At 46.1% G+C, this 14463-nt stretch overlaps 1 protein-coding gene across 1 annotated transcript in view; it reads left to right on the forward strand.

Moving 5' to 3' along the window:
* The first annotated feature begins 1682 nt into the window (after positions 1 to 1682).
* The window catches only part of RSPO3 (R-spondin 3), a 75951-nt gene continuing 63170 nt past the window's right edge, over positions 1683 to 14463 (forward strand). Inside the window, exon 1 of the mRNA XM_067546790.1 lies at positions 1683 to 2265. Coding sequence (XP_067402891.1) covers positions 2169 to 2265 — 97 coding nt within the window. The 5' untranslated portion in view covers positions 1683 to 2168. The remainder of the gene's footprint in view (positions 2266 to 14463) is intronic.

Here is a 14463-nt window from a genome sequence, read left to right on the forward strand (position 1 = left end):
TAATAAGGGTATTGTCTCTGGTTGCTTTCCTTCTCTTTGCAGAGACCTACAAACAGATAACATGCACGGCGAATAAGGTATGGTGCAGCCTTTCACAGCATCAGATCTCACAGGGGGGGAAAATCCCTGCAGCAGAAAGTAGATATTATTCTGTTAAATAATTTTTAAGTGACTTTTCAGCCATCTCGGAAAGGTCCCAACCTCTCTGACTGAAAGGCAAAGGCGAGGCAAACATGCATGGGTGGTAAATGATGCTATGATACAAGATAAACAGAGAGTAACATGTTCTCCCATTGAATAAGCTTGCATCGAACAATACATCTTCCATGTGTTCTGAACCCGCCGGGGTTCAGGTTGTGGGTACAACATTATACCAATCAGCTACCTGGGAACGAGGTTTTTAACTTGGAAGGTTTGTGGAAATGGACTCCTCTGCCTCTCCTAATGATGGTCCCTTACTGGACTGAACCTCAACATCGTTAATAAGAAAGGCTCTTAAAGGGGTGAGAGCTCAGAAAATCTCGCAGCTCTCTCCCAAGACACCGGTTACATTCCCCAATCCTAAAAGGACCTCTGTTTTCGAAGTGGGGGGGACTGCATGTGTGAATCAAGCACCTTCTTTAAAGGGCTCTGGGGGGGGGGGAAGCATCTAATACAATGTAAACTGAATCAGAAAATAGCACTTCAGTCTTGAAGGACAACATTTCTCTGCTCCTTCCATGCTGCCCCTGCGATGCTTTGCTTTGTCACTGTACCCGGACCCTACTGTAACTGACAAAGCGAGGCGCTGGGTATTTCGAGGGGGGGGGGGGAGTGACCTCTCCAGTGCCCCCACCGCCCAATTAGCCTCATGTGGGGGCATCTTCTAATGTGAAACGGGCAAGGGGGCCTTGGAATGCGTGGGATTTGAAGGGTCCTGCACCCTGGGACAACCTCTCCACTTCAGAGAGCGCCTGGGCTGGCCAGGATCGAAGCCCACCAGCGGCGAGGGCTGATCGTGCTGCGTGGGGAAGCAGGTCAGGCAAGACACACACAACGGCATCTAGTCCAAGGCGAGGGTGCTGCGCTGCGCTGCGCTGCGCTGGCCGGGCGCGCACACACGCCTGCATCTCTCTCCCTCCCTCTCTAATCCCAGGCAGGGCAGCCAGCCGGCGATTGGAGGCTCCGCACTAGGACTGCCCCACGGCCTATTGGAGCCCGCTTTGCACGCTTCATGTGGGCTTGAAAAATCCCCCCGAGGTGGGGGCGAGGGAGGCAGAGGGATCGCAGTCACAGCCCGCCCCAGCGCTGCCAGGAAGGAGGCTGCAAGCACGGCGCGTTGCGGCAGAGGGAGGAAGAGCTGAGGCGAGCTGCCGCTGGCTCCCTTTTTTTTGAACCCAGGGCCGCTGAAATGACCCAGCCTGCCTAGATCCTTCAATGCCCACTGTGCTCTGGGCAGTGCCAGCAGCCCGGCGCTCTGCTCATCCACGCAGCCCTGCCGGCTGCCGCTTCAGTTCCTTTATTGCGCTCGCCTTCCTCTGGGAGATGCTTCTGGTGCAGACTCCGCTGGGAGATCCCTAGGGGAATCCTTGACTCCATCCTGCCGCCTGAGTGATTTATTCACACCCCCTCCCCCCCCCGCCCCGCCTGGCCCCCCGAAAGTTGTCGCGCGCTCCGGGTCAGGTCTCCTGCAGAGAACCCCCGCAACTCGTGGCACTCTATCCCCGGGAGAACTCCCGCAACATCGGCAGCAGCTCCTGCGTGAGGCGGGGGGGGGGGGAGGGTTCAGTGGCAGCCGGGAGAAACGGGGGGTCCCCACCCCACCTGCCCATGGAGGCTGCAGCCGAGGGACTGAACGGGAGCTGAGCAAGCCTTGGCTGTAGCGGCGTTCGAGTCCCCCTCCCCCCTCCGCCCCAGCGCCGCACCCCCTCGAACCCTGCAACATGCTGCCTGCCATTGCAACGGCATGGACCCTCGCTGCTGCTGCTGCACGGCTCCTTCCCCGTGGTGACATCCCTCTGAAAGCCGCAGACGGCAATTGTTCGGACTCTCTGGAGGTGCAATAGAGAAGGCAGGACCGGGATCTCAGTGGGAAACACCAGTGCAGGTATCTCCGCGGCGGCGTTCATTCCCCACCCCACCTCCCCCCCCAAAAAAAGACGAGAAGGCGAACTTATCACCGGGTTACTATGCAAGTGCGACTGATTTCTTGGTTCTTTATCACTTTGAACTGCATGGAATACATCGGAACCCAGCACGCCTCCAGGGTCCGGCGCCAGGGGAGAAGTAAGTGCGCAGAGATTTATACCTGATGATAACTTCTAGTCCCTTGCCCCTGTGCCGTTCACCCGCTCGGGAACCGGAGCCGCTGGCCCCAGAGCCCGCTGCCATGGCAAAAGAGAGAGCCCCGAACAAGAGTTAAAGGCACCGGCAGGTAGCTCAGCGGTCAGACTGACTGAGCTCGACCCTTTTCGGTACTTCTGAGTGATCATAGCGAAGCATTAATAGCTAACGAGAAGAAAGGCTGAGCTGAATGATGGAGTGTGGTCTCTGTAAAGGGAAAGGGGGGGAAAAAAACCCCTGAGTAGCCTCATTTCTTAAAAGTGAATCAGATGAGCTCAGAATGAAAGTGCAGTTAACTTTCTGGTGCGATCGCATTGCCCCCACCACGATCCCATCAGTTAGTGATTTCTCTTTTAGACTAAACTTCTCAGGCCCCTTTGGCATCACCCACCCAGCGGTGAGTGGCTGGCGCTGGGCAGCTGAAATGCAGTTTGGTCAGCGGTGATTTTGAGCTGATCCTTGGCCATCAAGGTTTCACCTGAAGGGCGTGATGAGGTTGAGCTCTTGCGAGGCCGGCACCGACCGAGAAAGGTTTTAGGATTTCTGCAGCACGCTCTGTCCTCGAATCCCGAGCAAAGCCCCTGTGTCTAGCTGGCGGTTGTGAAACCCCCTGGGAATTAAGACAGTTCATTTCTGCCTTATCCCCACCCGTAACAAATCAAACATGAGCCAGCTGGGCTGGGGGGAGATGTACAGGGAAAGTGAGGGAAGAAACCCAGCGGAAGATAGTAAGTGCGTACTGCGCTGACAGGAGGTGGGTTTCAGCGACAAGCGTGGCATTGTTTTTCAATCCAGGTTACATTTCTCCTTGGGTTTGGGCGGGCAGGAGCAGAGTTCTGCAGGGTCAGAATCCGGACTCAAGGCAGAAAAAACCCACCTACCTACCAGAAATCCCCTTAGAAAGCAACTTGCAACGAGGGGGCCTGTCCAAATCCTGGGCAGTGGGGGGCGGGAGGGGAAGCCCTTAGTTTTCTCGGCCAGACCGCTTCCAATCTACATTGTAGGGGCTCTGGGATCCGATGCACAGTCCATGAGAGCCTGTCTATTGATTTCAGTGGGCTTTGGGTCAGATGGAGGATTCCCCCAGAGCAGACTGGAGAAGGAAGGGTGTCACTGCTCAACCTGGGGAAGGCGATGGTCGCTGAAGAGAGCGGATCAGGGGAGTGCGGTCCATGCCTTCCCTCGATCATTCCTGCCCTCGATCAGTCCTGCCCTCGCCCCCGGCTCTAGAGCGATGGCACTTTCTAAGCACGCGGTTTATGTCTGTAGCCGCTGACAGCTCCTCAGACGGGTGGTGGGGGAGTGTCAGAACACACGGCAGCCTGTCTTTAATCAAACAGGACGTGGGGTTATTTCCTAGCTTTCGCGCACCCTTCCCCTCCCCACCTTGGCAGAACTCTTCCTTGAAAGCTTTCATTGTATAATTTGCCTCTTGAATGCGAGCTTTGATTCACCCACTGGGCCCTTAAAAACGGAGCTTTGGAGTGACCAGACCCAGGGGCCCCAGTCTTCCCAGTCCCCAAGACTTGCTCAGCGTGGGAGCGGGGTCAGTCAAACCTAGCAGGGCGCCGGATTTATTACCCTGGGCAAGTGACCGCTTCGTGGGTTTCCGACTCCCCCGACCCACTTCTTGGACTCCTTGCCGGCGCGGCCCCAGAAGGAGAGGCTGCCCCACCGGCTTCGAGACCAAAGCCGCCTCCCTCTGAGCTGCAAACACTCAGGAGGAGCACGTGGAAGAGATCAGTGTAAACTGGGGTGGATGGGAGGGAGGGGAAGAACACGCAGCTGGAGCTGCCCAGAGTGGGTCAAATCCTGAGCTTTCCCCCTTGCGAGCTCGGCTGGAAACAAGGAGTCACTCGGGGAAGCCCTGCTGGGGATCTGGCTTACCAGAAGCCTCCCCCCGAACATGGGCTGAAGACTGTCTTGTGTGTCGCCCGCTCTCTGCAAGAAGCTGGCAAGGGGGTGGGAGGCGGTGCCTGCAGGTGGGGGGTTGAGACGGGCTCCGCCTAGACCCAAGTCCTTCAGCTCTCCCGAGGGAGAGCAGGGGACGCCTGGCCGGGCAGGGGTGGGGTCTGCTGATGAGCACTGGGGACTGTTCTCTTGGGAGGTGCTCGCTACACCTGCCCCCCCCCGTGAGGATTGGGGGGCGTCCCACAGCACAGAGGATCAGGGCTCGTAGTTTCTTTCCCCTTTTGGGGCTGGGAAGAAGGTCGAAGGTGGGGGCGGAGCGGGCCAGTCCCGAGCGTCTTTGCCTTTCCGTCTGTCTGTCTGTCTGTCTCTGCACCTTGCCTGCGTTGGCAGGCGCTGGTGCTGCCGAGCTGCAATGCCGTGGGAGGTGCGACCCCTTGTGTCCTCTGCAGAGACAGACAACACCCTCTGCAGGTGCAGTCCTGGGCCGGGGAGGACGGGGCGCCGATCTCGGCTATTGGCCCGGTGGCTGCTTGCTCAAGAGCTGCCGAACAGGGAGGCCGCCCTCGGATTCGTTCAAGGGCCCAGTCCTGTTCCCACTGAGGTGTGGCCATGGCCTGCAAGGCGGACAGGATGGGTCCCATAGCGTGTATTTGGAAAGAATAAAGGTGAGTAAAGAGATCAGGTGATGCAGAAACAGCGTGGTAGAAATTCACTTCTTATCCTTTTGACAAGCTAAGCAGGGAAAGCAAACTGGGCAAAGGATTGATCTCCAAGGCAGCCATGGGGTCTTTGTGTCTCAGAAAGGGCCCTATATTTACCAAGAGCCAGAGCCAGGATTTTCAAAGTTGAGTGCCTAAAATAGGCTAAATCTCTACTTAGGCACCTGAATAGTAGCCGCTCTCTTTGTAAAGCACCTGTAGCTCCAATGGGATTTATGGTTGCTCAACACTTAGGTAAGTTGAGCCATTTTTATTAGGCGCCTACGGACTTAGTAGCCTAACTTTAGGTAGGCAGGTTTGAAAACGCTGGTTGATGTGGTTAACTGAGTGTACAACACACATGATTTCTTAAAAATGGATTAATTTTTGTAATTTTTCATAGGTCTAAAATAACCTAGTTAAATTAGAGACATGGTAGACAAATGTTTAACATAGCAGACAAAGGCATAACATAAATTGCTGGAAGTTGAAGCTAGAAAAAATAATACCAGAAAAAAGGCATAATTTTTTTTTTTTTTTTTTTTTTTTACAGTGAATGTAATTAACCATTGAAACAGTTTAGGCAGGAATTCTCCTTCCCTTAGCCTCTAAATTATGATTAGGTATCTTTCTAAATGACATGGTCTAGTTCAACCACAAGTTATTGGGTATAATGGAGGAATTGCTGCATGAATTTATAGGTACATATTATGCAGGAGGCCAGACAGGACGGCCACAATAGTCTCTTTGGCCTTAAGACCCATGGGTTGAAACTAGTGAATCTCTGAACTTGAAAATTGAGTGTGGACAAGGAAAACAACTGTAAAGACCATCTGTTTAGTCCATATTAGATTTGCTTTAGTTTTTGTCATCTGCTTTACATTTCAGGGAAGCCTGATCTTTAAATCTGTTGTGATGGAAGCACTTTCAAAATGCAGTTTATGTATTTATGTATGTATTTATGTAAAGGACAGAATACTTCCAAACTATTAACCAATCAAGATGCCGGTACTTTCTGGTTTATTATATATCCAGACCACTTTATTAATTACATTTGAGATTTGCATTTTTTTTTAACAGGCCAGAATTCAAAATATGTTGGACCAGCTTCTCAGCTGGTCTAAATTAGTGTAGCTTCATTGATGGTAACAGAGCTATGCTGATTTATAGAGAGCAAGAGGATCTTGTCCTGAAACGCTAACTTATTTTATTTAGTAATACAAAATTCTATGAAGAGTTTTTACCAACACAAAAGCTTGATCCTGAATTCCTTGCACAAGTAAAACTTCCACTGAAGTTAATGGAAATTGAGGGTGCTCCATCTATTTCATGATCAAGTTAAATGCCCAGTCCTGCAGTCCTTACAAAGGCAAAATTCCCATTCAAGTCACCAACAGAGTGTGGACAAGGGGTCGGGTCCTAATTCAGACATACATGACACAATGGATAACAGTTCAAACACAAAGACTGGGTCAGCAAAGGGATCAGTTGTTTTTATTCTGATAAGAACACTTAAGGTTAACAAATTAAGTTGTTTATGCAGGCTCTGCAAGAGAGATTAACTTGGTCAGAGTGTAGCCTGACATCAATAATAAAAGAACATTATAAACATGGCAGTAGATACAGAATTTGCACAGAAAGAATGGGATTATGCAAAGTGACATAAATTCAGTGACTGTTCCACAGGCCCTACGAATGGGAGCAGGGATATTTGTTCTATGTATAAATGAGAGCTAATGATATTGCTGTGATGCACAACTACATGCAGGTGTGGATTAGTGAGACATCCCTCCCGCTTCTTTTTTTCTTCACTGGTGTGATTGCATGTTCACAACAGCTAGTGGTTATGTGGAATTGTAGATCTCCCTTCAGCAGACCGTAATAACCATTGTTAATTAGGGACTCAGTCCTGCAAACACTTATGCACATGCTTAACTTTAACTTCAGTGGGACTACTCATGTACTTAATGTTGCTAGTCACATGCTTAAAGTAAAGCACATGCATGGTATGGCAGATGAGAGCATGGTTGCATTTCTACACCAATAACAAAATGGTGACACCTACAAGAATTGCCATTTAAAACACTTCAGCATTTTGTTGTTTATCTGCATTTTTAGCTCCCTCTCTAGAGGATGCCCTTCATGTGGATGTAAAATGTACATTTTACATTTTTGACAAGAAATGACACACCTTCCAGAAAATATAATGCAATTAAAAGAATGTGTAATTGCACATTGGAAGATTAATTTATTTGAATATATATTTCCACTCTCCAAATATTGAAATACATATTTTTTTAAAAAACCCAGAACATATTGAGAGCTGACATGGATATTTGACAGGACATTCACAGCTGTAATATGCCACAGGTTTGCTATGACATAGGTGCTGTCATCCTAGATGCTTTCTGCTTATTAAAGAAAGAAAATAAAGGTGGTTATAACAACATTTTTTAAACCGCCATTTGACAAGCAAACAGCCATCAGGCAATCTGAATCTGTCCTTGGGAAGGATTAAATTATCCATTGTGCATTTTCTTTCAAAGTAACTATACTTTGTGTGCTCACCTGATGATGTTTTCTCCCTGATGATTATACCATTGTATTGGTAGAGTAAATGATTTGCTGATGGCAAGTCCATCTTTTTTTCTGGTGAAAGTATATTCCACATTTTTTGAGGGGCAGATCCTGGTCCTCTTGAGGCAGCCAATAAAATTCCCATTGTGTTCATTAGAAGCAAAAGCTGACCCTCTGTGAAAGACTACAGGAATGTTTCATCATACTTTCATGAATCACAGTCATCTTCAGCAACAGCAGCATTTAAAACAATAGAATATATTGCTGAAGTCAATAGAAGTATTTCTTCCCCAACATTCTAAGCATGATTTCTTTGGCTTGGTTAGTTTCTTGGTGTTATATAAAGTTTTAAATGTAGTTTCCCATGGAATAATATGAGTTATATTGCTGCCTTTCAAATCCTGAAATCTATCCCGAGAATAGAGGATCAGTATGAAGCAGTCATATTGTCAACTTTTCCATATCCAAAATATTAAATGATAAGAGTGTGTAGTTTGAAATTAGGTTCTTTAAGCTATTGAGGCAATCACTTTTTATAATTAAAATTATAATTGAACTGAAAAAATGTTTGTATGCTTACAAGTTCTTGATGCCTGAAAGAGGATTGTTTAACAAGATTTTTAAAAAGCCTTGTATCTTGCTTCTCAAATATATTAAATATTCTTTTTTAAAATAGTTTTAGAGCTTTTACCTGCTTCCATTGAAGGCAATGGAAAAACTTGCATTAACTTCAAGTGGAGCAGGACTGAAGCCTTAGTCTTTAGGACCTCAAGAAAGGATTTTAAGTTTAGGAGAAATCCTGTATTTGGATACTTGCAGAATTTCCCAACCCTTATGTGGGAGTTACCTATGTAGGAGAACAGGAGGCTCAATGTCATTTTTATATCTATGCTTTGTAGTACATCTGATAAACTGAACTTTTACGCATATATAAAAAAATATCCATTTTACCACTTTAGTCCATTGTACCAACTCATCCACTGAAATTCCACTGCTGTCAATAGATTTAGCTCAGGGATGAATTTGCCCCTTTAAGAATTGACATTTAGTGTGCGAAACCCTGAAGGCCTTAGTCAGTTTTTACTGACTGACTTCTTACTCTGGCAAAATTCTCACTGAAGGCAATGAGAGTTTTACCTAATAAAATGAGCGTAAGGACTTGAAGGTCTGGCTTATTCATTATCCATTGCTTATCCTGTTTGGAGCCCTTTATCTGTGAATATTACAAGCACTTTTCTCATTTCACCATAATTATCACCAAACCATTCACTGAGATTATTGTGGTGTTTACATTTTAGTTTTTAACATGTTAGTTAGTACCAATGGCCACTGGGAAATCTCATCTGCTAATATCAAGGGATCTCATAAGAACTTTGTTCCCTTACCAATATTTGAGTAAATTGCCTTAAAATAAATTATATATAAAAAAAAATGTAGTAGCCTGGTTAAAGATATCAAATAGCTGATTAATAAAAAAGTTTCTGCCATCCTTTTACCCAAATTATTCATAACAAAATGCTCTTATCTGATAACAGGAGGCAGCTGAAACCATACGCAGTTATATTAAAGTCTGTCTGCCTGCTGTTACTGCAAGGAATGCCTCAGAAAAAAATATTCTGAAGAAATTCCACCATGCAAAACAGTCCAGTTTTCCAAGAAATGCTAAAATAATGCTTTGTAGATATTTAAAGAGCTGGGCTTCTGGCAATGGGAAAACATTTCATACTGGACATTGAAAATAATTATTAGATACTTTGTCAAAGTAAAAAATTCCAGCAGGATTTATTTAAGATTGCCTTAACAACAACATTTTTGTAGCAAATAGTGAACAGAGTAATACGCAGTGCTGTTGTTTAAAAAAAAAAAAAGAGAGAGAGAGAGAAACTTAATGTATATTTTAGCTGGTGTGTTCATTACTCATTTTTGTGATTAAAAATAATACACATTGAACTAAGGAGCTACATCATTTTAGCCCCTCCAGTCACCCAGAACAACAACACTACTAAGGAGACTGGGACTGCAGCACCAATGAAGTTAATCAGAATTTTGCTATTGACTTTGGTTGACTGAACCCATCCTGGTCTCCATAGTAGCAGGATGTTACGTTGGTATGTTACAGACACATAGAACAAAATAATGATTGGTAATAATGGGGGGGAAGTATATATTTATATTTAAAAATTAAAATAAAACCCTGAACCATGTGTCTAAACTAAGTAGTGTTAACACACAGCTGTATGCTTCACCCTTCCACCGCCCAGCCTCACCTTACTGTTTGTCATCTTCACCCATTGTCATGATTTATATTTAGACTTGATAGGTCTCTTAGATAGAGACCATGACTTTTGATACACTCTATGCAGTGCATAGCAGACTTTTGGGCATTATAAAATAAAATAGCTTATTGGTTGATTTAGAATAGTGATGGTTGAATCCCTTTGGTCTATAAATTGGGCTGAACATCTCATGAATACAGACTCATGTGATTTCCATGGCTTCCTAGCATATGCCAGGTTAGAAACACCTAGAGAATGGATCTGACTAGGGAGTGGGGACTAGTGACAAACAGAAGCTGTAGGGATCTTCCACTGAAGCTGCTACTGAGGACAGGAAAATGCTGGATAATGATGTGACACACCATGAAACGTGATGAAACACCAGGTAGGAACTTTGAGAATAGCACAAGTCCCCTGTCAAGTCATAGGGCATGCAGAAGTAGCATACTTTGGGTCCTTGGCGACCGGGGGCCAAGCCTGCATTTGCGTCCCCCTACCTCACCCACCCCTGCACAGGGCAGGAGGGGGTCCCCCCAGCTGCCCTAGGGAGGGGGGTCTGTACCTCTGCAGGGGAGAATATGAGACTGGGGGGGAGCACAAATGCAGGTTTGACTCAACCGCTTCCCCCTCCCCACACTTACCCTCCATGTGGCGCCCGCCTCTCCCGCTCCAGCCCCGCAGTCCGGTGCCGGCTCTGACAGGGGTGGCCTCACGACGTGTGGGAGTGGGGGGCGCAGGAGCGGGAGCAGCCACCCCTCAGCCTCCTGAGCCCCCTGCCCCGGCCTGGCATCCTGCATTTACCCTCCACTCCAGCCCTGCAGCCCAGTGCTGGCTTGGATGGGGCAGCCTCACCCCCTGGCCTGGGTGAGGCAGGGAGGCGCGCTGGGCCAGCCCTTCATAACGCGTAGGGGGTGCTGGAGGGGCCAGTGCCTCCTGTCCCATGCATGTCGTGAAGGGCCAGCCTGGCACATCCCCCCGTAGGCTGGTGACCGGAGACCTTCCCCTCACCCTGCCCCCCCCGCTCTCCACTCGGTACGCCACTGGTATGCAATTAAAGCTGGTGCTGGCCCATGCCAGGTGATTCTAGCTCACGTGTTTGGGCTCAGACTGGAACCTGGGCTGTAGGACCCTGAGAGATGGGAGTGTCCCAGAGCTCGAGCTGCAGTCTGAGCTGAAATGTCTACACCATAAATAAACAGCCCCACAGCCGGAGCTCTGTGAACTCAAGTCAGCTGGCATGGGCCAGCTGCAGGTGTCTAATTGCAAGGTAGACATACCTAAAACTCTTCCTTTCATCTGCCCCTCTGTCACCCACACAAGGCCTTGCAAGCTTCATTGGTATCATTCCCCAGTGGTGCGGCTTTACTGGTGGTAGCAATGATGGGAAGCTGTACTGTAGATAGGTCTCAAACATTTGTATGACAATGTCATCTAATCCAGCCCTGCAAGACCGGGCCCCGTTTTAAGAATATAGCTGTAACTGGATGCAAATGCAAACCAGAGATGTAGGCGTAACCAGCTGGTATAGCAATGCACGTATTCCATCTCTTGATGCTCACGTACAAATATCAGCACAAAACAAACTGCTAAAACATGACACTTGAATACATTTATAAAGTTTATATATGTTATTGGCACACAAAACGATCCCGCCAGGAATGATGAAAGATTACTTTAACAACAACATTTTTGATTCATAGCAGTTCAACCAGACAGAGGGAGGAAAATCAGCCAGTTTCTGCACAGCGTGCCTCCCACACACATTCGACTGCCTTAGTGCGTTGCTTGTTAACTGAGGTTACAAATATCAGTACTGGCAAGAAGTTTCTAAACTTTTTCTAGGTTATTGAAGAAAGGGGTTTTATTTTAATTTTTTTCATATTACATTGCTAAATAGAGCATTATTCTACATACTGAATATAGAACTAAATGAGGTAAATGAGGACACAGGATAATCATTTAACATGAGAGTTGGAAGAAAATATTTGTATATGCATGTGCTAAAGAGCAGCATTATTAGACCTGCGTGAAGATTGCAATAAATATTAATATGTCACAACTCAGATCATCCCTCTTTATGCTGAGTGCTGTACATGCACATATTAAGAGACAGTCCCTGCCCTGAAGAACTTAAAATCTAAATAAACATGACTGACAAAGGATGGGCAGGGAAACTAACATTGTTTCTGCAAATCTTTGTTTGCAATTTGAAATGAATTGGCTTTGATTTTAGTCATGCCCTTTTTGTGTTCACGTTCCAGGAATGTTCTAGCAAATTAGCTTTGCTACAAATAATACTTGTGAAAAGTGAATTTTAAGCTCAGATACTCCAGTATTAATCAGAAGTGAATTTAGAATTCTATATTGTAAAATTTGTAATTTGTGCTGTGTTACGGCCAAGTGTGTGTGAGACCTGGGGCCCTGGTTAGATGTGTTACTTAAGTCATACATTTAGGGAACTAAAACAATACCACATGGTGGTGTAAGTAATTAACCAATATGATGCACTTCAAAAATATTTGCAGCAAACCATTCATGATTGATTTGCAATCCACAAATGATTTGCTAAAGAAAGTGACAATTTTAACTAAACAATAAAATAAGCAAATTGCTAACTATTCCTCAACAATTCATGAACAGAAAAAGTCACAGGATAAATTGTCCATTATGAATCATTCAACCAACTATAACCATACATTCAATGCACTATATAATACTGCTTTCTCTGTCAGAGTCACATGCTTCTTTCAATTCACAGTTCACTTAGGAAAAAGACTAAGGGTCCAATACTGTTAAGTGCACCTGCGAAGTGCTGAGTGACCTCATCTCCCAGTGAAATTAATGGGATTTGAGAGTACTTGACCCCCGGCAAAACTGGCCTCCACGTTACTTCATTTCAGCTTATCATAGAGAAGTGTCCCTTTAAAATTTTTCCTTAAGTATTGAATATCTCAGAACAAAATACATTGTAACAGAACAGAATGGATGGTGTAGGTAAATCTCAGCCATTAATGGAACAGAGACCCAAGTTATATTTGCATATATCACAGTTGTGTGATCTCTTAAAGGGCCAGATTGTGGCTGATCCCTTCATGGATAAAAAAGATAGGAAGGAGGCCTCAGAGATTCTCCTTTCTTGTAACTCATCCCTAGGCAAGGATTGATCACACAGCTGAGTACAAAAGTTGCTAGAGTTCAAAGCCTGCTCAAGCTTAATGCCTCCAAAGTGGACATGAAGTGGCAAGAAAAAGATAGCCCTGTCCCCATTTTTGTCAGCAGTGCTGGCTGGCCACGGAAGGACGTGTGTACCACACCCCGTCAAGATGTGGGGCAGAGACCACACACCTTCCTGAAGCACAGTTCTGACCACAGTTCCCACTGGAGCAGGGCCACTCTCACCAGCCTCAGCATAGGACACCCCAGAGCCCAATTTAAGATTAATCTGAGATTCCTTCTTTTTCATTTCTGTGGCTCATTTGTTACATACAAGAGGAAACTGATCAAAAAGAGACGCACCATCAAAGACGACCGCAAATCATGAACGTCCATAGTCGTTTCCCAAGCCATCACTAAGTTACTGAAAGGGAGATTGCAAGCCTTCCTTGATGAGCCTTCTGTGCTAATCCAATAGTTGTCCGTAGTTACTACTGCAGCCATTCATGTCAAACAGGTGCTTTCTAAGATGAACAATGTAGTACGGCCTGTTTTAGTACCATTTGCCAATAAGTATTATGCTTTTTATCCTGGAGACATTGAGGTCTGCCTTTTCCCTGGAGCTGTCCTCGCCAAAACAGGTCGGTCATAGAAATTACAGAACTGCCCAAGGGGAGGAAACCTCCTGCAGAATGAGCTCTCTAAACCCATACCCAATAACTCCTAATTCTCTGGGCTGTCTGTCTCTTTCAACCCCTAGGACCACACAGCCTTATAACTGTTGTTCTGTGGTTGGAACAACTCCTCTGCATGGCCAGTGGTCTTTCAGAAAGACCTTTTTTGGATGGGATCATATATAAAAATAAAACAACCTTTGTACTGGGAGCTCTGCCACACCAACTATGGCATGTCCTAGTGGGTCCTCTACTTCCCCTTTTCAATGCACCAAGTTGAGTCTGCACCAAAAAATGCACATTGTATGGAGCCCTGCCTCATTCAAACATGCAGTGGTTTTCACTGTTGAAAGCCATCATAAAATGTTTGCCACAGTGCCGAGGATGTGGTCAGATTGACGGGGAGGAAAGTAATGTTACCTGCCATGCTTTGGATGGACTGAGAAGTGGGGAAATGTGGTTATCAGTGATGATAAAGAGGCAGAGGCTGCATTTTTGCCAAGGATACCCATGCAGCATTTTCACTGACAGTAGTAGTAATTATGGTGTGTGTGTGTTCCCGAGGGAGAACAGGACTCTTAAAATGTATATTCCAATATTCTAATTGCAAATCAGAAAGTGAACCCCATGTTTTGCTAAATAATCTACATTAAAACGAGAAGATCATTCCGGACTTGCACCTGATTAAAATGTGGTCTTCCATTAGAATTTACTGTGGGCTTGATCCAACATCCAGTCAATGAGAGTCTCTCCACTGCCTTTAATAGGAATTGGATCAGGTTGAATTATTTCACAAAGCTGAAGAGCCTGATGCGGCTCTCAGATACACTGGAGTACAGAAGTAGGTAGCTC

Source organism: Emydura macquarii, unplaced genomic scaffold (assembly GCF_026122565.2).
Source record: "Emydura macquarii macquarii isolate MOO-44397 ecotype Brisbane River unplaced genomic scaffold, CSIRO-AGI_Emac_v2 contig_1146, whole genome shotgun sequence".
Classification (NCBI taxonomy): Eukaryota; Metazoa; Chordata; order Testudines; family Chelidae; genus Emydura; species Emydura macquarii.